General features: G+C 36.2%; 6 protein-coding genes across 6 annotated transcripts; all 6 read right to left on the bottom strand.

Annotated features, from left to right (window-relative positions):
• Positions 1-5264: 5264 nt before the first annotated feature.
• LOC104704783 (uncharacterized) lies at positions 5265-6028 on the bottom strand. The gene is made up of 3 exons (XM_087456601.1): positions 5698-6028; positions 5461-5581; positions 5265-5423 (listed from the first exon to the last, which is right to left on the bottom strand). The coding sequence occupies exons 1-3, from the start codon at positions 6015-6017 to the stop codon at positions 5265-5267; spliced, it is 600 nt and encodes a 199-aa protein (XP_087312727.1). The 5' UTR covers positions 6018-6028.
• A 515-nt stretch (positions 6029-6543) lies between these two features.
• On the bottom strand, positions 6544-7887 carry LOC104701648 (paired amphipathic helix protein Sin3-like 1). The gene is made up of 4 exons (XM_010417372.3): positions 7613-7887; positions 7321-7507; positions 6858-6953; positions 6544-6761 (listed from the first exon to the last, which is right to left on the bottom strand). Exons 1-4 carry the CDS (start codon positions 7741-7743, stop codon positions 6690-6692), a joined length of 486 nt encoding a protein of 161 aa, XP_010415674.1. The 5' UTR covers positions 7744-7887; the 3' UTR covers positions 6544-6689.
• Positions 7888-12869: 4982 nt separating this feature from the next.
• LOC147941579 (uncharacterized) lies at positions 12870-13495 on the bottom strand. Its single transcript, XM_087458577.1, has 2 exons — positions 13176-13495; positions 12870-13059 (listed from the first exon to the last, which is right to left on the bottom strand). Exons 1-2 carry the CDS (start codon positions 13493-13495, stop codon positions 12870-12872), a joined length of 510 nt encoding a protein of 169 aa, XP_087314703.1.
• Positions 13496-13947: 452 nt separating this feature from the next.
• LOC104704782 (uncharacterized) lies at positions 13948-14955 on the bottom strand. The gene is made up of 2 exons (XM_010420814.3): positions 14430-14955; positions 13948-14329 (listed from the first exon to the last, which is right to left on the bottom strand). The coding sequence occupies exons 1-2, from the start codon at positions 14798-14800 to the stop codon at positions 14053-14055; spliced, it is 648 nt and encodes a 215-aa protein (XP_010419116.1). The 5' UTR covers positions 14801-14955; the 3' UTR covers positions 13948-14052.
• A 4046-nt stretch (positions 14956-19001) lies between these two features.
• On the bottom strand, positions 19002-19890 carry LOC147941578 (uncharacterized). The gene is made up of 2 exons (XM_087456584.1): positions 19489-19890; positions 19002-19385 (listed from the first exon to the last, which is right to left on the bottom strand). The coding sequence occupies exons 1-2, from the start codon at positions 19875-19877 to the stop codon at positions 19109-19111; spliced, it is 666 nt and encodes a 221-aa protein (XP_087312710.1). The 5' UTR covers positions 19878-19890; the 3' UTR covers positions 19002-19108.
• A 1009-nt stretch (positions 19891-20899) lies between these two features.
• On the bottom strand, positions 20900-23575 carry LOC104701647 (uncharacterized). Its single transcript, XM_019227478.2, has 3 exons — positions 22813-23575; positions 21501-21795; positions 20900-21380 (listed from the first exon to the last, which is right to left on the bottom strand). Exons 1-3 carry the CDS (start codon positions 22844-22846, stop codon positions 21104-21106), a joined length of 606 nt encoding a protein of 201 aa, XP_019083023.2. The 5' UTR covers positions 22847-23575; the 3' UTR covers positions 20900-21103.
• Between the last annotated feature and the right edge of the window lie 795 nt (positions 23576-24370).

The raw sequence follows: 24370 nt of genomic DNA, 5'->3' as shown, positions 1-24370 counted from the left end.
CCTATCAACCTTGATCACCGCGAGCCAGAACCAAGTACTAACAATGAATACTCTCAACAAATTGTTGAGCCAACTGAACCTACGGCTGAATCAGATGAAGAAGACAATTCTAGTGATGTCATTCCTCTAAGAAGAAGTCAGCGTCTTAAGTTTCCCCCATCCAACTGGACAAACACTCGAGTATACTACAACAATGTCGCTGTTGCACATCCAATACAAGCCGTTTGCACTCTTGCACATTTTCCTATCGAACACCAAGTGTTTCTTGGACAAGTTGACAAACATTGGGTACCACAAAGCTATGAAGAAGCCAAGGAGCACAAAGTTTGGTGTGATGATGTGGAGGCTGAGACAACGGCCATGAAACAAAACCATACATGGGATGAATCTGACCTACCGAAGGGCAAGAAAGTTGTGACGTCACGGTGGATCTTCACTATCAAATATAGGAGTGATGGGGAGATAGAACGCTATAAGGCGCGTCTTGTTGCACGAGGGTTCACGCAAACGTATGGGGAGGACTATCTTGATATGTTTGCTCCAGTAGACAAACTCCACACCGTTCGAGTAGTGTTATCATTAACTACTAATCTGAGTTGGGATCTATGGCAAATGGATGTCAAGAATGCATTCCTACAAGGAGAACTAGAAGATGATGTGTATATGAGACCTCCACCTGGTTTAGAGAATACCATTGGTCCAGGAAAGGTATTCAAGCTCAAGAAGGCCATTTATGGACCAAAGCAGTCACCAAGAGCTTGGTACCATAAACTAAGCACTACCTTACTTGGGAGAGGCTTTCGCAAATCAGAGGCTGACCACACTCTATTCACACTACCAAGTGATAAAGGTATTATAGTCATTCTAGTATATGTTGATGATATCATCATATCTGGAAGTGACAAGGTAGGCATTCAAGATACTAAAGATTTCCTAAAATCAGTATTTGATATTAAAGATCTTGGAGAGCTTAAATACTTTCTTGGGATAGAAGTATATAGGTCTAATGAGGGATTTTTTTTATCACAAAGGAAATATGCTCTTGATCTCTTAAGTGAAGCAGGAAAACTTGGATCAAAATCAGTAACAACAACACTTGATGGAAACTACAAGACAGAAGGAAAGGGGGAGCTTGAAGCAGCTCCATTTGAAGATGTTACAAGATATCGCCGATTAGTGGGTAAGCTCATATACCTTACCATTACTCGTCCTGATCTTTGTTTTGCTGTAAACCAGGTGAGACAGCATATGCAACATCCTACAATACACCACTGGAACATGGTGAACCGGATCCTCAAGTACATCAAAGGCTCGCCAGGACAAGGCATTTGGATGGGACGAAATGAGAACACGTAACTGGTGGGATACTGCGATGCTGACTACGTTGGAGATCGAGAAGACCGACGATCGACCACTGGATATTGCACATTCTTAGGAGGCAACCTGGTGACATGGAAGAGCAAGAAACAAAAGGTGGTGTCATTATCAACCGCTGAAGCCGAATACAGAGTTATGAGGAAGTTGACTACCGAACTCATGTGGCTTAAAGCATTGTTAAAGGACCTTGGAATCGAGACAACAAAGCCTATCACAATGCACTGTGACAACGAAGCAGCCATCCACATAGCCCTAACTCGGTATTCCACGAAAGGACCAAACATATCGAAGTTGATTGTCACAAAGTTCGAGAACAAATTCAACTTGGTGTCACACTCCCATGTCATACCGACAGCTCCGAGCAACTAGCCGACATTCTCACCAAAGCAGCTAGTCCTCAAGTGTGTGAGTATATTCACTCAAAGCTTGGACTCATGGATCTCACAAGACCATGACTCCCCATTGACTTGATCCCTACACTCTTTTTCCCTTATGTATAGTTTTTGCCAAGTGGTTTTCTATACCAAGGTTTTTTTTAATGAGGTAGGCTATCATAGTGCAAGCTTAATCTCTGTTAACTCGACGATTAAGCTTGAGGGGGAGTATAAGTTAGGATCATGAAGAACCGATGTCCGTACAACACTCATCCGTACACGTGAAAGGAGGGCCGTCCGTACCAGTTGGCCTTTAGGCCATGAAGCCCAAGAGAAGCCTCACAACCCACTTGAGAAGAATAGTCAACTATCTAGATCCTTCCTATATAACCGTTGGCGAGTTTGGCAAGTGGGAGAATAAGAAAGTCACATGTTTGTATAAGCTTAGACATGTCACTTTCACCTAGGATAATTGTGCATAGAATCTTTGTACAGCATATTCCTCTTTGTAAAGTCTATAATTAGAATGTACCTAGGAACTAAATGAAGTAAGAAGAGAGAATCCTTCTTCTCCTTTACACTTTACGCTTTTACACACTCTCTCTCTCTCTCTCTCGCAATCTCTCTTCACTTGTGTTCATCTCATTACACTCCATATACTCTAAAACTTACACACCTTGCCTTTACCTGCACCACAAACACAAATTACAATGCATGAGTATTTTGTAAACACTCAGTAAGGCAATCTTCCCATCTACTGGGCTATACACACATGCAATAGAGATACTCTAACCATCAAACAACAATCAACAAACAAACCAGGCACTGCATCGACCGACGCCAAAGGGGTTTGCATCGACCGACGCCAAAGGGGTTTGCATCGACCGACGCATGCCCGACATAGCACGAAATCCCTAGTTGCATCGACCGACGCCTCCACATGGCATCGACCGACGCCTCCACATGGCATCGACCGATGCTCCTAGGTCAATCTGCGTCGTCCTCGCATTGCATCGACCGACGCACAAAATGCATCGAGCGACGCACATGCCGAGCATCGTTTTCCCCAAAGCTTCTCGCCGGATCTTCGTTCCTACAAGCAACAACTCAATCCCAAGCCAGAAGAAAGCCTCACAAAGTCCCGAATAACATACTAACAAGCCAAACAACACAAAAACAAACAGATCAAAGAAATCTCCAGCTTAGATAAGCCATGGTCATGCACTTACCTTTGCAAAGAAGATTCTGAACCTTAAACAAGCAAAACAACGCTCCCAAGAAGCTCCTACAACGATCCCAGCTACAGATCTCTACAGGAACAGCCTCAAATCACCCAAAATCCTCAAGAACACTCACGAACCTTTTCTCTCTTTTCTTTTCTCTCAAAAACGGCCAAACTCGCCGAATGAGACAAAACTCGAGTTTACGAGTTTTTCTTAAACCCAAAACGCAGCATTTAACTTAAACTCGTCCGCACTTAACCGGCTTTGCATCGACCGATGCAATCCCTAAACCGGGATTTTGGTTCGCGGATGTTACACTCCTATATGAACTCTTTCAATTTTTAAACTACGTACTCTATATACAAATCCAAAGCTAGGTCTATATAGATAAGCAATAAGGTCTTTGAGTTTGATTTTTATTTTATTAGCTCCTTAAACTTAGAAAGCTCTACAGTAAATTGATCTGGTTTGCTCCACAATACGTATAAGTAAAACTTTTTCCGGGAACGACATCCTATTTCCCCCTCGGAACTATCATCCACCCCGATTTTTGACCTCATTCTATATTTCCTTCAAACTTAACTACTCCACCTATTTCTACCCCAATCCATAGTTTTATTGCTATTTCCCCATGGGAATGTCATATATCATCTATTACCCCATGAATTTCGGTTAATACGGTTTACTGTTGGTTTACTATTTGACTAACCAACTAATGAACCCATTTAACTAGATTAAACCAAAATTCAACCCAATTACAAAACTAAACCTAAAAAAACTCTAAAATCAAAAATTCCCAAATCGATTTATCTTCCTCTTCCTCTCGTTTTTTTCTTTTCAAAACCCTGCAAACAATCATAAAAAGACAGATAATCAAAACAGTGACTTTTAAGTATACACATATACCTAAAAACAAATTATTCTGTTTATCAATTTTCGACAATCCAGCGATTATTGGAGAATCAATACGAAGTCTAACCATATACGCAGATGATAAACTATCCCCCGTATCAACACAAAAAATAGAGAAAGAGAGAGATCAATAATCGTTTTTAAATTCACACAATCCATAACAAAACTTATAAAATAATTCCACACAATCACGCTGAAGAGAGAAAGAGAGAGATGGACTTTGAAAAAACCACCAAAGAAATAAACAAAAATGCTGAGAGATTGTGATATTCTTTTATCCGTTTGTAGAGAGATCAATATGGACTCGATCCAGAAAAAAAAAATCCAGGAATCGTGTCAGTGTTTGCAGATTCAAGAGCTCCTTCATGGAGAATGAGTACATTTTTTTAGCTTGACTTGTTGTAGACTCCAGATTAGCTATCAGCTAAGCCTAAGCGTTGGTGAATATATGTTTTGATTTCGATATCCTTATTCTTCTCATTCTCTGAAACAATTTAATATTCTTTGCCTCAAAATTGTTCATGATTTGTTCTTCTGGTTTAGCCGTTTAGGGTTTTTACAAAACAAATTTAGGGATTTTTGATTTCAAGTGAAGAACATGGTGGGTCGGTTGTATATGTTACTTGGGTTATAAATTGATTTCATACCGGTTTTATGTGGGTTTATAATCGTATTTAATTTCAAAACCGTTTAAAAGGTCAATGGAGAAATAGCAATAGAACTATGAATTCGAGTAAAAATAGGTAGAGTAGGAACGAAGTCAAAGATCGGGATGGATCTGGTACGATGTGATAGTTCCAAGGGGGAATAGAACGTTAGCTAAAAACGAAAGAAGTTTGGCTAACATTTAACTAAATTTCGAAGATAATATCCGAAGAATTGCCCTACTTTATCAACTAAAAACAAAAACAAAAATGAAAATGCCTTATCGAAATTAAAGGACAATATAAATATAAATGTAATAAGTAATATTATGAAGCTTTGTTAGGAAATATATATATATATATATATATATATATATTTATTTAGAAAATAATTGTCAAGATTTTTTAGAGTTTCTTGACAGGATCGGAGAGACAGATTTAAAAGAGGAGATTAAGTGCATAATTTTTTTTATTAAAAACTTATATTAGAATTCTTTTAAGAAACCAGGGTGATAAGGTTTTAATTTAAATACAGACACTGTTTTGAAACCAACCGTTATTAGATTTTAATAGCTCTGAAAAAAATTTCAAACTCTATCAGAAATCTGACAACATCTAGATAATTAAAAACCAAATTTATGATTCGACAAAGCCTTTATTTCACAAAAACCTAACAATAAACTGTTGATGAAAAGAAAAAGCAATGAATTGGTGATGACATGGACGGACTTTGGTCAGATATAGATGCAGTTTGGATGTTTCCCAAACACTTTCGCCTTCATCTCTGATCCAGGTTCAAACCTCAAGGTGACTTCATCGCAGGCATAGCTCATAACTCGTGGCATCTCTTTTCTGCAATCAGTTAGAGAAAACCGCGATGCGAACTGCACTTCCTTCCTTTTTTTTTTTTTTTTTTTTTTTTTACTGCACTTCCTTCTTCTTTTTTATATCTTCTATAATGTCTTTTGCAATCGAAATGCTGATATCATCATCAGAAACAAGAGCTGAAACCTTAAGAATCTTAGGATTGTAGAGCTCGAGATTGTAGTATCTGATCATATAGAAGAGTTCAATTAGTTCCGAAAAGACAAACAAATTTAAAGAATTCAAAACAGCTTTAAGTAAAAAAAAAAAAAAAAATAGTATAGGAGGAAAAAAATTGCTTACTTTTGTGGGGAGATAACCAGAGTGACATTCTTGTAAAGCAAGGAAGCTTGAACATCTCCTTGAAGACTTATATAAAGAGGAGCAAGATCATCAGGGATCCTTATAGACAGATCCCACTTTACATTAAGACGAGTCTCTGTAATATTGTGCACCGCAAAATCCATAGAAACTAATTCTATTTTCGGCACTGATGAGGTTTGGCGAGATTCTTTTATGCCTAAATAAACAATAGTCCCAATAACACCGGCAAATATGAAAATAATCAAGAGCCAGAAGACGACCTTTTCCCATGTACGACTGTGCGGTTCTTGGTGTGCCATTCCGAGCGATTGATTGAAAAGAGACGATGAGTTTTTTTTTGGTGTGCAAAAAGATGATAAGAGAGTTTAGCTAGTAATGTTAAAGATCGTAAATTAATGCGTAAGTATGATTGAATATATATATAGACTCGAGATTTAATACAAATTCAATTCAAGTACGATTGAGAAAACAAGTGTGTTTTCAACTCCTCTTATGTTTGGGACTCTTTCTACTGTAAGATATGTCGGGGACTCTTTCTACTGTAAGATATATCTACTATAACAATAAAAAAAAAAAAAATTAAAGAAAAATAACTTTAACCTATACTTAATTTAGTTATATGATATGTCAATAAATTAAAATATAGTTAAATATATTGAAAATAAGTAAGGATACAACTGTTTTTAGTTAATTAAAGATTTCTCCTCCATATTTAAGGCGTAGGAGAAATATGCGTAACATTCATATACCATACGATAAAATTATTGTGAATGTACCAAACTCGTATGGAACTTGTGTTAGGCATATTTGTGTAAGTAATATTGATATCTAAGTATAATATTCAGTTTAAATAGTATAAAACAACTTGAAAAATAGAGTACTAGTTTTACCAGGTCAGCAACAAACTAATGATAATGCCCATTACTTGAGTCAAGATTGAAGCATATAGAAGTGGCTCGAACCAAAAACATTCATCCACAACGAGGAAGAAAGTGATGGAATTCCTCACGCAAGTCTTGATGGCCTCGAAAAAGGATAGCCACCTGCAAAAGTTAGACATATCATTAAATCCAATACGAGAAAATATGGAAGAAGACAAAAAAACATATCGAAGCACATACTGTATTACATATGTATACCTCATTGTAGAGCTCAGCAACGCTCTTGTTTTTCTTTTTATATGTGTTCAAAACTTCTAAAAATGAGTCGAATGTTTTATCATTCTCAAATCTTGACTATAGATAAAACGATAGTAAAGTTAGAAAGAGAGATAAATCTAAATAAAAAAACACACAGAAAAAGAAGAATATAATTTCTGGTAGATATAAAAAAAATATACCGCAATAGAGTAAATCTAAATGAAGTAATTCAAAATATTTACACAAGAACTATGCCTTACACCAGAAAGATTTTAAATCTTAAAACATTAAAAATATTTAACTCTAGAGTGCACCAAGATTATGAATATCTCTAATTTTGATAGATTAAAAAGGTTTCGAACTATTTTTTACATGTAGCTTTCTAGATCATTTTGGATCAAAACCTTTTTACAAACTAATCAAAATTAAACTGTAAATCCTATCTACTAGTATTCACAACTACCTTGACACTGTTGACAAAATTAAAAGCATCGTCAAAGTGAGCAGTAGACTTCTTTGGTGGATGTTTGTCATCTTTGATCAGTGTTATCTCGTAACCCATTGGCAAGAAAACATTGAAAGCTAAGAGTATCTCTGGTTGCCCTTTGAAGAGTTCTTTCACTCTTGATATGAGAACACGAGTATCAACCCTACAATAAAAAAAAATATATATATATATATATATATATATAATAGAAACTAATGAAAGAGTAAAAGTAGAACCAACATTATAAGGGAGAAAAAAAAACAAATACCTCTGAGCTCTGTAGTCCTTCATGACCTTAAGAAATCTATCGTATATTTCACGGTTATCTTGATACTTAGTCTTTACAAGACGGACGAAAGCAAGTGCGTCACTTGTAGTTAGCTTCTTATTTGCAACCATGGTTTTGAAACTGGCAAGAGCTTATTCAAAGAAAGAATAAACAGATCAATGTAAAAATTCAAATATTAACAACATATAACAATGAAAATCAATTGCAAATTCAAGATCCAAAGAATCAAACTCAAAATCATCCCAATTACGAACAAAAACACTAACGAGCATCAGATCCAGTTGTAACTAAGCTAACTTAGTTTGTATTTTTGATCCACGAACTAGAAACAAAAAGAAGATAAAGTGAAGTGGATCGATCAAAGTTCGCCGATACACAAGTGTAGATGGACACGTTACCTTACACGTGCGGTAACAGCCAGATACAAAAAGAATTACACAAAAAAAGTCGAAGGGTTTTTAGGTTTGTACACAAACTACATGATGATGATTATAAAGAGACGTAATATTACGTACGTTAAAGACAATCTTTTTGTTAACATAACGATTCGATTTTCTCCCCTTTTTTTGGGTTTTTTTTTCCTCTTTTTCTTCTATATACCAAAAAAAACGACTCGTTATACGTTAATCGCTATATATCCACAATTCAGAAAAAGGCTTTAAAAGATCTTACAATAAACTAATTCCTTCAAATCAATAAACTACACATTTTGCGTTTATAATTTTTTGGTTTCTATGCTTAAGATTTTAGGATTTTCGTTTAATTAGGGTATATATTTTTGAGCTTTGGTTTAAATTTTAGAGGTTTAAGATTTAATTTTAGACTAATTTGTTAATTTTAAAACTTATATACTAATTTTTAAAATTTGGTTAGAGAATATGACATATTTCCTTCAGAGTCAAATTTGATTAGATTATGCATGATTGTTCAGATATTCGAAGCGGTTCAGCCCTAAATTTTGTTTGGGAAGGTTAAAATCTAAATTAGTTATATCTGTAAGATCTAAATTAACTATCGCCAGTCGTAAATTACTACCATTGTTTCTTATTAATACATTTTAAAGAAATATTCATGCATATTGAAAACTAACTATAATTGCATTATTTGTGTGATTAACAATTTTCTATAGAGGAATCCTTTCTTTAGTCACTGCAACGACGTTGTTTGTTGTACAAGATTATTATTTATGTGAAATTTATGATCTAAAAAGCAAAAGAAAAGAAAAATATACATAATTATAATTAAAAAAAAAACATTTTTCTCTCAAGCACAAATATCGAGAACCCCTCAAGCGAATTCTGCTCTAACGCTGGTAAAGCTCCGGCTTGCCGGCGTCGGGTCCTTCGTCTTCTTTCTGCTTCTATTTACTTGTCCTGTTTCCTTTTAATTCTGTGTTGGTGCATATCTCAATCAATCATTCTCCTTCAGTTTCATTCTCAAGTCTCCTCTCCCCCGTTGGAAAGTTTTCTTATCCGATACTCATCCAAAGTCAGACGGCGAGGGATCGCTCTGCTGACCCTCAGCCCGAATCAACCCCTCTCCCCAAATCCCATGATGCGGCTAGTAGACCTGACCCCTCTCTCAGTGTACAGATCCGAACAAATCCTCGTCTTGCCTGAATTTCTATGTCCGGGGTGTAAGACGACGACTCTCGGTGATGTCGCCTTCTGGCTAAGAAACTCATGTCCGCGAGAAGCTGAGATAACGAAGCTATTTTTTCTACTCTTCAATCTCTCTCCCACCGCGAAGCCTCAGGACTCAAGATCTCTGCTGTCCATGCCTCTCCCAGTGTCCAGTGGATCCAGTCGGAAAAGCTACTTGTCACCATGCCACCTTTCCATCGCCACCCCCTGCTCAACCGGTGGTTTCCTAGGGTTTCTGTTAATAGATTTGTATCCATTGTTAGGCCCAATAACCTCATCTCGGCCCACTACCAAAGCCAACGATCCCTGTTTCAATCTTTTGAGGCCCAGGTCTGTATTTTCATTTTCCACACGAACGTTTGTCCTTGTGATGCATCCGTTCAATCATATTAAATGCCTGCTGTCGGTTTCTCTTTGGTCGTTGCTTGCTGTGTATGTGAAGTTGCTGTGCCATTGTCGACAATGCTTGCTTAGTGTGAGAATTTATCTACCTAGACCTGTTATTGAGAAGCTTAAGTCAAGTTCCAGTTCTTTAGTATCAATAGTCTCTGCTGGATCAAGTCGAGTTTCCCTCGGTAGCAGAATGTTGGTGTCTTCAGAACTGCTTGATAAATCTGTTTGTCGAGGTCAGCTTAGTAGCTTTGTCCAGATGCCGTTCTTGTATAACCATAGTTATGAATCAAATCCAATAGCTTGCTTGACCCCCTTGCTTAAACCCTTTGACCCCTTGTACCACCTACCACCAGTAGATCGATTGCTTGGGTCTGTTGAAACTTTCCAGGACCAAACTGACTACAAGCTTTGTGTGGAATTCATTTAACTCCATTGCCATGTGAGGGATGACCCACCTGCTTTGTTACAGTTTGACACCCTCTTCCTGTGATCCCCGATTATAGCTTCATCTACAGCTATGAGGTATGTTCTTCAAAGCTTTAAGTATCCCATGCGATTGAACCCTCTCAGGTTGGCGACAAAAATCGTTGAACCCTTGTACCACCGACTGCCATTAGATCGAAAGCTTGGGTCTGTTTCCACTTTCCAGGGCCAAACTGATTACAAGCTTTGTGTGGATTTCATTTACCTCCATTGCCATGAGAGGGATGACCCACCTGCTTTGTTATGTTTTGATACCCTCTTCCTGCGATCCCCGAATACAGCTTCATCTACAACCATGAGGTTTGCTCTTCAAAGCTTAAACTATCCCATGCCCTTGAACCCTTTCAGGTTGCCGAAAAAACCCTCAAGCGTTCCCTCCGTGGAACACCCTTTTAAAAGCTCATCGGTGCCATCCACTAGAGCCGCTCATGACCACCCGTTGGTCGAGGATTTCGTGAAGCCTGACTTCAAGAACGAATCCGTCCTGGATCCAATAGACTTCTCAAAACCTTTTCAATGTGAAAATCATTTTGTTAAGCTCATGGAGCCCTTATCTTTAGCTCTCTATGTCTATTTGGTTTTATGTTGTAAGAACACAACCCTTTATGGGTTTTAATTTGAATGAAAATTCATGGTTGTCGAATAAAAAAAGAAAAAAAAAACAATTTTCTATAACTCTAAACTAATAATGATCAATATTTTTTCTTAAATTTTATAATTTATCTTCAAAAACTAATAAAAAATGTATAGAAAACTGAAAGGACAAAAAAGTTGACTTTTTCTAGGAATTAGATTAATAAGGAACAGATGAAGTAGTATTAGTAAACATCAAGAAAAATACTTAGGTTCACCCCTAGGGCTGAACCTTTGTATTCACCCCCTTCCCTCTCAACCAATCAGAATGTTCTATCTAATATTTTATTTAAAAAATAAATCAAAATTAAATTAAAAAGCAAAACTAATTAAGGAAACAAATTCTGTATATTTTTATTTAAAGAAAGTTAAATATTGTCTTGCTTTAGATTTTACAATTAAACGAGGTTATATATCGGTTTGGGTTTATAACTGAGAATGAGGATTTAGATTTTATAATTAAAACGAAATTATATGTCGGTTGGGGTTTACAAATAAGGTGGTTAGGTTTTAGATTTTACAATTAGAACAAAATTATATGTCGGTTTGGGTTTACAAATGAGATGGTTAGGGTTTAGATTTAACAATTAGAACGAAAGTATATTTCGGTTTGGGTTTACAAATGAGATCGTTAGGGTTTAGATTTTATAATTACAACAAAATTATATATCGGTTTGGGTTTATAAAAAACGGTTTAAGTTTCTAATTTTATAATAAATATGTACAGATTTTATTTCCTTATTTTATATGGGGGTGAATGAAGAGGTTCACCCCTAGGGGTGAACCCAAGTATTACTCAAAGATCAATCATTTGCAAACTAAACAATAAATACTTAGCGAACATAATGGCAAATAGGAGTGTTGCTTTCAAACACAGTTGCCTTCCATCAGGGTCTAACTGGTTCAAATGCAGCGTTTGCAATTGCGGTTGAAAGAGATTACGAAAGCAAAAGATTCCGGTTTCAAGAGTTATTAAGCATTTTGAATAACTGGATTAGCGTTTTAAAATGGTTGCATTTACGGGAGTTTTACGATTAGTTGACCAACAGTTGCATTAGCGGTTAAAACATAATAAATGTAATACTTCCTCCGTTTCAAAATATAGGATGTTTTAAGTAAAGCACGCAGATTAAGAAGTCTTTACTTTTAACAAGTTCAACCAATCAGAAACAATACTGCATAATATAAAATACTAAATTTATCTAAAAGTTGCATAGAAAATTGAAAACATCCTATATTATGAAACAAAAAACTTCTCTAAAACATCTTATATTTTAAAACGGAGGGAGTATATGATTATATAGATGTTTAAAAACACCAAAAACTTTATTAAATCTGATTTATAATTAGAAATTATTAAAATACTAAAATAATTATTAAAAAAACAAATAAATTTCATATTCAAACACTTATTACTTTATGCATTTGGCTTTTCACCCAAAATTTAATCAAGTAATGTGATAATTGACAAAATAAATGCTTTAGATTATACATATTCTCAGGTAAATCTCACACGCTCAATAAGTTCCTCACATTGAATTATAATGCTAAAGGTAATTAATTATGAAAGAGTTGAGAAGAGTTATTGGTGATTTGTTTTGATATTTTCACAAATAATCTTATTTTCTTAAATTTCTGATGAAATATTATATTTATTTATATTAACGTATGTGTGATATGCCAATAGTTTTACATCATGTTTTCTGTTTTTTTGTTAATTGGAATCTTATTTTCTTGTATTTTTTATAATCTAATCTTTTCAATCGTATTTGTACTTAATTTTCTCTCATCTTTAATGTATACAACGGCTAGGTTGAAGATATAAGAAAAAAGTAATTTAGTATTTTTGATTTGTTTTTTATTTAAAAAAAATTCCAACCGCAAGTGTCTGCAACCACAAACGCTTGCGGGAATCAACTTTTTGAATTCAGTGGTTGGGAGCGGTTAGAAGCGATTGAAAACGGTTTGTATGATTGGCACCGATCGCTAGCAACCGCTACCACCTGCAAAGGCAGCGTTTGCGGGAGATAGTGGAAGAACCAATCAACACCTGAGAGCCCGGCTCAAACCGCAGCATGATTTCATCACATGCAAGTATAATTCAACTTCCTCCCAGATCTGCAATCAGGAAGAAGCAACCGTGATCCCAACCGCATGTCTCTTTTTTCCTTGAGATGCTCCATAATGTCTTTCACAACCGCACTGTCCATATCTCTCTCGGAAGCAACCGATGACGTATTAAGCAGCTGAGCCCACTTTAGTATCAAATTGTAACTGATCGAACATTAGAAAAACACGAAGTTTAGCAAAAAAAGATATGTGAGAAGTTAAATCGTTTTAAGGAAAAAAAAACAACATGATTATAGAATTTTTTTTAAAAAAAATGTAACCTCTCTAAAGATGAATTAGCGATATTAACACCTTTATAAAGTATAAAAGTCTGAAAAAAAAATCCTTGGAGACACATAAAGTAACCAGGAAGATCTGGAGGGATCCTGATGACTAAATCCCATTTAACACTTAGACTAGCCGCCGTTAGATTAAGGACCGTGAAATTCATAGATGGTATAATAATATCCGGGACATAATTTCTGATACGCTGATGTTCTTTACGATCTTGCACTGCTGCAAAGTAGATAAAAACGAGCGATCCACACAATATGAGCGTGCAAAAGACGAAGAGGAATCTAAAATCTTTGAATTCAGCCATTATATTGTAATTCAAAGAGAGAAAGAGAGAGATGTGTAAATGTAATATATATATATATATATATATATATATATATATATATATATTTATAATTCAAATCTTTTTTAGTTAAGGTTCAAATCTCGAATCAAACCCTTTGTAGTTACTTCAACAAAGAAAGCACAGACCAATATAGACTTAAGATTTGGTATATGATCTGTAAATGGTTTATTTCTCTAAAAGGATTTTAGGTACTGCTTGTATTTTGACCTTTGGTCTTTGAATACACCATATTTGAAGCACTTGTAATAGATACTGCTTGTAAGCAGGATTTTAGGTACTGCTTGTATTTCTCTAGTTTACCCGCATAATAGATTTGACGGATCGAGTTTTGTCGATCTGAAGATGTTAAAAAAAAAAGGAAAAAAAGAAAAGCGATATTACATAGTAAATGTAACAATGGATGTCCCATGTGCTAAAATTTCATATCAAATTGCAAAAGAAGAAGGTTCGACTTGTGTCCAACGTTTGCAAACAAGACCAAAAAAAAGAAAAAGCAATATTTGATGACAAAGTACTTAAGGGTGATTATAATGGCATATAGGAGAGTTGTTTTCAAACGTAGCTGCTTTTTTCTGAGAGCCAGACTCGAACCGCAACGCGGTTTCATCACACGTATAGTTCATCGTCCTTCCAGATCTGCAATCCGGAAGAAGTAATCGTGTTCCAAACCGCATGTCTCTTGTTTCCTTAATATCCTCCATAATACCTTTCACAACCACACTGTCCATATCACCTTCGGAAGCAATCGATGACGTATTAAGCAGCTGAGGCCAATTTGGTATCAGATTGTAACTGAGAGAACGACATGAAAAAGAGTAACAAAAATATGTGAACAAATAAGAAAAAATAAGATGAATGGAACTTTTTTAATTTTAATAAAAAAAAGTGTAACCTCAATGATGAATTAGCAATGGTAACACCTTGGTAAAGTATGAAAGTCTGAAAAGATCCTTTGAGACACGTATAGTAACCAGGAAGGTCTGGAGGGATCCTGATGACTAAATCCCATTTAACACTAAGACTAGTCTCCGTTAGATTAAGGACCGTGAAATCCATAGATGGTATTATAATATCCGGGGCATAGTTTTCTATGAAGTGCTGTTCTTCACGCATGCGTCTTATATAAAAGCAGGCAAAAACGATGGTACCAGCGATGATGATAGAGATACTGAAGAATACGAGACACCTCTTCACTATTTTTTTTTGTTGTGGTGTAAGTCTAGCACATAAGGTGGATTTGGGAGCTAATTCTCCATAAGCCATTGTAACGCATGAAGAGAGAAAGAGAGAGATGTATATATGTATATAGTTATGTATTTATATATATATTGAAAAGATTTGGTATATGATCTGTAAATGATTTATTTCTCTAAAAGGATTTTAGTAAGTGCTTATTTTTGACCTTTGGTTTTTGAATACACCATATTTAGTACACGTGTAATTAAGTTTTCTTCTCTAAGAAGATTTTGATAAATAGAAAAAAAATTGTAATCTTATACCCAAATCCCCAACACAAGAACTGCTTAGGGGCATTTGGACTTTGTATTTGACCACAAATAAAATTTGGTTGATGCATGCGCTAATCTTCCCATGTTACTGCTAACCTAAGTTAACCTTAGAGCATCTCCTTCCCTCATCTTTAGAAGGAGATGTCTCTAGATTAACAGATAATAAACAAAAAAAAATATTAATTAAATTGTTTTGGTGTTTTTAAACTTTGAACATTGTGTAATAAATGTCTTCACCAAGACATTAAAAACACAATATCTTAAGTTTAAAGATTCCAAAATAATTTAATCAATATTATGTTTTTATCTATAATTTTTTTTAATATGAATATATCTCTCTATAAAGATGAGGGATGGAGATGGTCTTAGGCAATATGAGGGATTGTCTCCTGTTCCACATATCAAAGTTTTCATAGGATCGGACCGAGAACCTTGCTGCTTAATTGGAAAAAAAAAAATCTATTGTTGTGTCAAAAACCTTGTTTACTGTAAAAAGTTTTCTTATTCATAATGTCATGAGGGCTGCGCCTTATATATGTGCTTACAACATTGGCCTAGATACATAATAGGAAATAACCAAACTATACAACAACTATATAGAAATTATAAATCAGATCCCTCGTTCATTATACCCCCTTCAAGGTGGAGTATGAAAGTCTCGAATACCCAACTTGAGCTTAAAAGTATCAAACTCCTTTTGACCGAGTGCTTTGGTAATTATATCGGCCAACTGAACCTTAGTAGAAACGTATTGAGGGACAATAACCCCACACACAATCTAATCCCTAATGAAATTACAATTCGATTCAATATGTTTGGTCCGTTCATGAAACACCGGGTTCTTATTGAGATGAATCGCAGACTGATTATCACAATGCAGTGGCACAGGAGCAGAGCAATCAACACCCATGGAGGTTAGCACCTTACGAACCATAAAATTTCGGAAACTATCTCGGCCATGGCTCTATACTCCACTTCAGCAGAAGAGCGAGAAATCACATCTTGCTTTTTTGTTTTCCAAGAAACCGGAGAACCACCGAGTTGAATAAACCAAGCGGTAAGTGATTGACGCGTCAATGGACAGCCTGAGTAGTCAGAATTACAACAAGCCGTGATCCGAAGATCAGTACCAGACCGGAGAGGAATACCTTGACCTGGGTTACCCTTGAGATAACAGACCACCCGACGAGCAGCCTCCCAATATTCCATCTTTGGAGCGTTCATAGACTGAGACAGGATATGAATAGCATAGGTAAGTTCTGGTCTAGTAACACCAAGATAGATAAGGCGACCAACCTAGCGTCGATAACAGAACGGGTCTGGTAATAGTTCACCTGTAGCCCTAGCCAACATATGAATTTGATCAATCGGATGAGAGACGGGTTGTGTCCCAAGTACACCCGTATCATAAATTATATTAAGAGTATCCTTCCGTTGAGAAAGATGATAGTAGAATTCCGAGCCACTTCAATATTGTAACACCCGTGAACCAAAACTCTGTGTTTTGGGGGTGGGTGTCGATCGACAGCAAGGGTGGTGTCGGTCGACACCAATGCTATCTGGTTCGATCAGATTCATTTAATCGTCGATTTTGGTCGGTTTGGTTTAGAGAAAACCACAGAACCGGACTTTTAAGTGAGGAAAACGACCTAGGTCGTGTTTTGGTGTTTGTCTCGCCATTTTTAGAAAAAACAAAGAGAGAAAGTTGTTCTTGAGGTTCTAGAGAAAGATTGTGAGATTTCAAGGCTTTGTGGGTGAGATCTTGCTGTGGGAGTGAGGATTCAAGGCTAGGAACGTGTGAGAAGCTTGCTGGGAGTGTGGATTCGTTCATTGTTGGTCAGAAACTTCCTGTAAAGAGGTGAGTGCATGACCATGTCTTATCTAAGCTAAGATCTCTATTTTTTGTGTGTTTTGGTGCTTAGGTGGTTGTTCCTTTGAGTTCTCTATGGTATTTCGTCGTTGTTTTGGCTGGGTTTTACTTCTAGGGATGCATGAACAGATTGGAGAAGATTGGAGGCGAGATTCGGAGTTTCTAATCGAAGGAAAACGATGTTCGGCATCGGTGTCGGTCGACACCAACACGAGGACGGCTCGACAACTTTAGCGAGTGTCGATCGACACCATGTGGAGGTGTCGGTCGACACCACTAGGGTTTCGGGTTTTGTCGAGCACGTGTCGATTGACACCACCTGGTGTCGGTCGACACCCTTCTTCAGTTACAACGATGACGTGATGCTTTGCATACTTCCTGGTTTGTTTGTATTGTTTGTTGTTTGTGGCATGTAGAGATCTTATTGCTTGTGTGTATAGCCCAGTAGATGGGAGGATTGCCTCACTGAGTGTTTATCAAATACTCATGCATCTCAATTTGTGTTTGTGGTGCAGGTAAAGGCAAAGTGTGATAGTGCAATCAAGGCAATGAAGAGGAGGATGTTCTAGGGACTCGATTGGATGTTGTCTGGTATTGTTAGGTTGCTAGAGTTGGGTCATTAGAAACATTGCTAGGTTGCTGGTTTCATGTTTCCTGTTGTTTGGTATTTGGATATTGCTTATGTTATAATATTAGGTTTATTATTGGTTATTTATTAGATATTGGTACTGCTTATTTTTCTGTTGTTGGTTGTGATTGTGGTTAGGTGGCTAGTTGGTATGGAATCACTAGTTGTAGTTTATTTATTATTATTATTATTATTATTATTATTGTTATTATTATTATTACTATTATTATTATTATTATTATTATTATTTACTATTTAAAAAAAAATAGATCGGGTCGTTTCAAATAGCCAAAAAAATATTTAGAAATACCAAGACGTTTCATATGAAAACAAGAGCTCAAGTACACCTCAAACTCGGTGATAACCTGACAAGAATTCCCAGTGACAATGAGATCATCGACGTAGACAAGAACATGGATACGTCTTCGCATAAGTGAATAACGAGTAGTCTTTTAAACTTTGGTGGAAACCATATTGTTTAGGTGAATAACGAGTAGTCTTTTAAACTTTGTTGGAAACCATATTCTTTAAGAGCCGATGACGTATTAAGCAGCTGAGCCCACTTTAGTATCAGATTGTAACTGATCGAACATTAGAAAAACACGAAGTTTAGCAAAAAAAAGATATGTGAGAAGTTAAATCGTTTTAAGGAAAAAAAACAAAATGATTATAGAATTTTTTTTTTAAAAAAATGTAACCTCTCTAAAGATGAATTAGCGATAGTAACACCTTTATAAAGTATAAAAGTCTGAAAAAAAATCCTTGGAGACACATAAAGTAACCAGGAAGATCTGGAGGGATCCTGATGACTAAATCCCACTTAACACTTAGACTAGCCGCCGTTAGATTAAGGACCGTGAAATCCATAGATGGTATAATAATATCCGGGATATAATTTCTGATACGCTGATGTTCTTTACGATCTTGCACGGCTGCAAAGTAGATAAAAACGAGCGATCCACACAATATGAGCGTGCAAAAGACGAAGAGGAATCTAAAATCTTTGAATTCAGCCATTATATTGTAATTCAAAGAGAGAAAGAGAGAGATGTGTAAATGTAATATATATATATATATATATATATATATTTATAATTCAAATCTTTTTTAGTTAAGGTTCAAATCTCGAATCAAACCCTTTGCACTTACTTCAACAAAGAAAGCACAGACCAATATAGACTTAAGATTTGGTATATGATCTGTAAATGGTTTATTTCTCTAAAAGGATTTTAGGTACTGCTTGTATTTTGACCTTTGGTCTTTGAATACACCATATTTGGTGCACTTGTAATAGATACTGCTTGTAAGCAGGATTTTAGGTACTGCTTGTATTTCTCTAGTGTTTTACCCGCATAATAGATTGACGGATCAAGTTTTGTCGATCTGAAGATGTTAAACAAAAAAGGAAAAAAAAAAAAAAAACGATATTACATAGTAAATGTAACATTGAATGTCCCATGTGCTAAAATTTCATATCAAATTGCAAAAGAAGAAGGTTCGACTTGTGTCCAACGTTTGCAAACAAGACCAAAAAAAAGAAAAAGCAATTTTTGATGACAAAGTACTTAAGGGTGATTATAATGGCATATAGGAGAGTTGTTTTCAAACGTAGCTGCTTTTTTCTGAGAGCCAGACTCGAACCGCAACGCGGTTTCATCACACGTATAGTTCATCGTCCTTCCAGATCTGCAATCCGGAAGAAGTAATCGTGTTCCAAACCGCATGTCTCTTGTTTCCTTAATATCCTCCATCATACCTTTCACAACCACACTGTCCATATTACCTTCGGAAGCAATCGATGACGTATTAAGGAGCTGAGGCCAATTTGGTATCAGATTGTAACTGAGAGAACGACATGAAAAGGAGTTAAAACAAAAATATGTGAACAAATAAGAAAAAATAAGATGAATGGAACTTTTTTAATTTTAATAAAAAAAAGTGTAACCTCAATGATGAATTAGCAATGGTAACACCTTGGTAAAGTATGAAAGTCTGAAAAGATCCTTTGAGACACGTATAGTAACCAGGAAGGTCTGAAGGGATCCTGATGACTAAATCCCATTTAACACTAAGACTAGTCTTCGTTAGATTAAGGACCGTGAAATCCATAGATGGTATTATAATATCCGGGGCATAGTTTTCTATAAACTGCTGTTCTTTACGCTGTTCTTCACGGAAGCGTCTTGTTTCAAAGCAGGCATAAACGATGGTACCAGCAATGATGATAGAGATAATGAAAAGCCCGAGACAGATCTCCAATATCGTATTTTGTTGTGGTGTAAGTCTAGCACAAAAGTTGGATTTGGGAGCTAATTCTTCGTTTCCATAAGCCATTGTAACGCATGCAGAGAGTAAGAAGAGAGAAAGAGATGTGTATATTTATATGTACACCAGATTTAGGTTTCTTTTTCTGTGTCGAAAAGTTGGCATATTTTCCTAATTAATTAAGGAGTACTAACTAGTAATTTATGTGGAATTCAAGTTCAAAAACTAAAAATATTCGCGTGCTTTACAATAATATAAACTCGTTTTGAGAACCTAGAAAGTAATAATTGTCAAATTTAGATTTTGGGATGAATTAGCGATGGTATTGTTGGATAAGCTTCAACTAGCTTGGAGTCTAAGATATCCTTATCAAGTTGGATAATGACAAGAGAGGCTCATCATAATCTTATTAAGAGTTAGGAGGTATCTAGTTCTAACAGGAATAGGATTAGTAAAAGTTTTCTAGTTCTATAAATAAGATTGTTGAGTTGTGATAATCATTAAGAAAAGTATAAGAGCTTGAGAGGTGTTTAGTTTTTGAGCTATATTACTAAACATCAAGAATTATATAAACACTTTTGTGCTTGAGAAACTTTATTTGGTATCAGAGCTGTAAGGATAATCGATCCTTGAACATATCATCGGCCGAGCCATGGCTGACGGTGAAAAAATTGTTGCAGCTAACACCAATGCCCTATGCTAACTGCCACAGATTATATTGTCTGGGCTATGCAAATGAGGATTGTGCTGCGCGTACATAAGGTTTGGGAGACGATAGAACCTGGTTCAACCAATGTTGACAATAACGACATTGCTACAACATAGATTTTCCAGTCAATTTCCGAATCACTTATTCTCCAAGTTGGTGATCAAAATACTCCAAGAGATATTTGGAATTTGATCAAAAACCAAAATCTAGGAGCGGATAGTAAATAACCAAACTATACAACAACTATATAGGAATTACACATCAGATCCCTCCTTCATAATATGTTGTGATGAAGATCAGACGTCTGTTAATATGGGCTAATAAGATCACTAGCAGCCAAGATGATCTGAATTTCGTGGCGCACAAATTTGTTGATGGTGGATTGGTGGAGTTTAAGATTTTATATCAAAAATTACCCAATGTTTGTCCAAAAAAAGAAAGATATTACATAGTGTAAAAGAGTGTAAATGTGTAACATTGGATGTCCGATGTGCTACAATTTCATATATCGAAACGCAAAAGAAGAAGGTCCAACATCTGCAAACTAAAAAAAAAAAAAGAGGAAGCAATATTGATGAAAAAATAATTAAGGGCGAATATAGTGGCATACAGGGGAGGTTTTTTCAAACGTAGCTGCCTTCCTCTGAGAGCCAGGCTCGAACCGCAACGCGGTTTCATCACACGTATAGTTCATCGTCCTTCCAGATCTGCAATCCGGAAAAAGCAATTGTGTTCCGAACCGCATGTCTCTTCTTTCCTTAATATCCTCCATAATGTCTTTCACAACCACACTGTCCATATCACCTTCGAAAGCAACCGATGACGTATTAAGCAGCTGAGGCCAATTTGGTATCAGATTGTAACTGATAGAACGTCATTAGAAAAAAGTGTTAAAACGAAAATATGTGAACATATAAGTTAAATCGTTTAAGAAAAAAAATAAAAATATAAGAAAACAGAATTTTTAAGAAAGAAAGTGTAACCTCAATGATGAATTAGCGATGTTAACACCTTGGTAAAGTATGAAAGTCTGAAAAGATCCTTTGAGACACGTATAGTAACCAGGAAGGTCTGAAGGGATCCTGATCACTAAATCCCATTTAACACTACGACGAGTCTCCGTCAGATTAAGCACTAAATCCATAGATGGTATTATAATATCCGGGACATAGTTTCTGATACGCTCATATTCTTCATCCCTGTTTTGTTGTTCTCTATGTACAATTAAGATGATGATGAAAAACAACACGACGATCATCATCACCTTGTCTTGTTGATCTGAAAATTACATCAAACATTGCGAGAATCAAACGGGATGAATACTGAAAATAGTATTATTATTATTACTTTGTATTAAAAAGTACGTATTTACGTATGTATTTTGATTGCATTGTCAATTCGAGTTAGTCAGACGGAGGTTCCTTTTTTTTTTTTTTTAATAAAGATATGTTTCATTCCATTAAAATAGAATACAACATATAGCACGAAGATCAGAGTTTTAAGAAACAGCAAAGTAAGACAATCTCCAAAGCAAATACAACAAAGAGATAAAAATAGATAAGGGTCATCGAAATTGTAGACTTGAGAGCTATGCACCAACTCCTTGCAAGGGTTTTGGAACTTGTGAGGTCAAGAAATAACGATGCTTCTTCCATGAATACTTCGATGGAGGAGAAGATGACCATTGTCTTAGATCGAAGACTAAGTAGTGTTGAGAAGACTAAAGCTGAGAACCTCACCGGAATGAGGATGTCTACCCGAAGGAGAGCTTTGCCAAGGGTTGGAGCAGGGTTAGGAGTGCTCTGATTGAAGATAGAGCTGGGGTTGGTTGAGGTCTTAGTCTCAGGGGTGAAACGCTTGAGGATGTTGTGGTAACCCCAACTACTTTGAATTGGGATCATAATGCCACTAATCTTCAGGTTTTTTGGTGTGAACTTCAAAAAGTTGATGAGAGGCGGTTTAACGGGCTTATGAATCAGTCGGATTGAAGAAGGGAGCATGAAGACACTTCGGTAATCACAGTTCCGAATGGACTGGATCATAATGCCGAGGTCATTCAAGATGCTAACTTCAAAGGCAAGAGTCCTAGATGATTCTAATAACAGGTTGTCTAATAAAATCTTTAACCAAACTATCAACAAAGGCAGTTTATCATCCAAATGCAGTCTTCGAACAGATGGTTCCATAAAGCTACACAGAGATTGACTAGAGTGGAAAAGATTTAAGTTCCGAGATGGTTCCATAAAGCTACACAGAGATTGAATAGAGTGGGAAAGATTTAAGTTCCGAACGAACCTGGATAAACGCAGAAGGAGAATTTGCGGATCATCGTTTGTTAATGGGCTCGAGAAGCTTAATGGGCCGAGAAAAGGTAAGCCAACAAACGGAAACCCTAGTTTTCCAATCGGGGACGGGTGGGTTTTCACGCGGCGGCCAAACGGAGACGAGGTTTGATTAAAGGGTTTGAGCGTCTCCGAAGGGGAAAGGATGTCGGTTGTCGATTCATAGCAGAGCTTGAGGCCTCAGAAGAAATCAGAAGGAGCTGAAGGTCTCCGGTTCTAGGAGTCGACACCAAGATGAGCTGGCCGTCGTGTGCCGTCGACGATTCCACCAGGCCAGACGCAAGAGATGGACCGAGCAGATTCACTCCTGCCATCGTTGGAACCTGGTATGGGATCTCTTCTTGGTGGATCAAAAGCCTAGATCTGGCGGTTGCTGATTCTTTGGATAGCTTTTCCGAGAAAGAGGCGGTTAGTGGATAAGAGCTGTGAAGAATCGACCAATTGTTCACCTCCTTGGATTTGAAATAGGCTATTGAATGCATGTGGTTGGGGAGGATACTAGAGGGATTAAAGGGGAGTAAAATTTTAACGAAAACTAAGGAGAAAAAACAACAAAGAGTGCAAGAAAACAGGGAAAGAAAACGAGTTATGTCCCGACGCCGGCTAAATTCTCCTTCGCCGACGTCGGAGGAAGACACTGATGAGATCTCCTCGATTCTCGTGTATGGGAGAGAAAACACACTTGAATTGTATAGCAACAAGAAAAATTAGAAAATAACATTAAGTTGTGAGACAGAGGTTCCTTATATTGGGCTTTAGAGTATTTGGATGTAGATGTGGATGGAGTATGATGTGGCCAACGAATATAAATTACACAACCCTAATCTCTTCCAATGTTGAGTAATAAGTACCATAAATGATAAAAACTTATGACTTGAGCTATCCAAGCTTCTTTGGCTAAGAATCATAGAAAGAAGACTAAGAATAATTGTAATTATTATTTTTTTAAGAATTAAGCAAATTTAATATTATATTTTATTTTTTAACCTACCGCCGCATCTCAAATTAAAAGTAACTGCTTGTGTATTCTAAAGTATGTTCTACTAGTCATGAAGATGACAACTGGAAGCAACCAATCAACACCTTAATCTTTTCTCGTACTCGATCTCGTATCCCAACACATATATATATATTGATGATCTTTTTTGCCCTCACACACCATACGTACATGTGTGTGTGTGTGATAATCTATTATCTAAAGTCCAGAAAATAAGATATTCGCATGCTTTACGATAAGATAATAATACAAACTCTTGTAGAGAACCTAGAAACTGCCCGATTCAGGTTTTGGGAGGCGTTTACCCTCTTAAAGCAAGGTAATATTATTTTCATGATATACAATACAGCTGTTTCGTTGTATCTTCGACGTACCTAAATATATAAAGAATTGATTGAACCAACACGAGCAAAAAAAAAACAGCTTTCTCTTTAGTCTTTAGGGCATGTTCAGTGGTATATTTTTTTTTTTTTGTCATCTGAATTTTATTATTGAACACCAGAAAAGATACTAA

Source organism: Camelina sativa, chromosome 7, assembly GCF_030686135.1.
Source record: "Camelina sativa cultivar CO46 ecotype springtype chromosome 7, ASM3068613v1".
Lineage (NCBI taxonomy): Eukaryota > Viridiplantae > Streptophyta > Magnoliopsida > Brassicales > Brassicaceae > Camelina > Camelina sativa.
The sequence above is the reverse complement of the archived record's forward strand: the minus strand, read 5'-3'. Positions and strand labels throughout refer to the sequence as shown.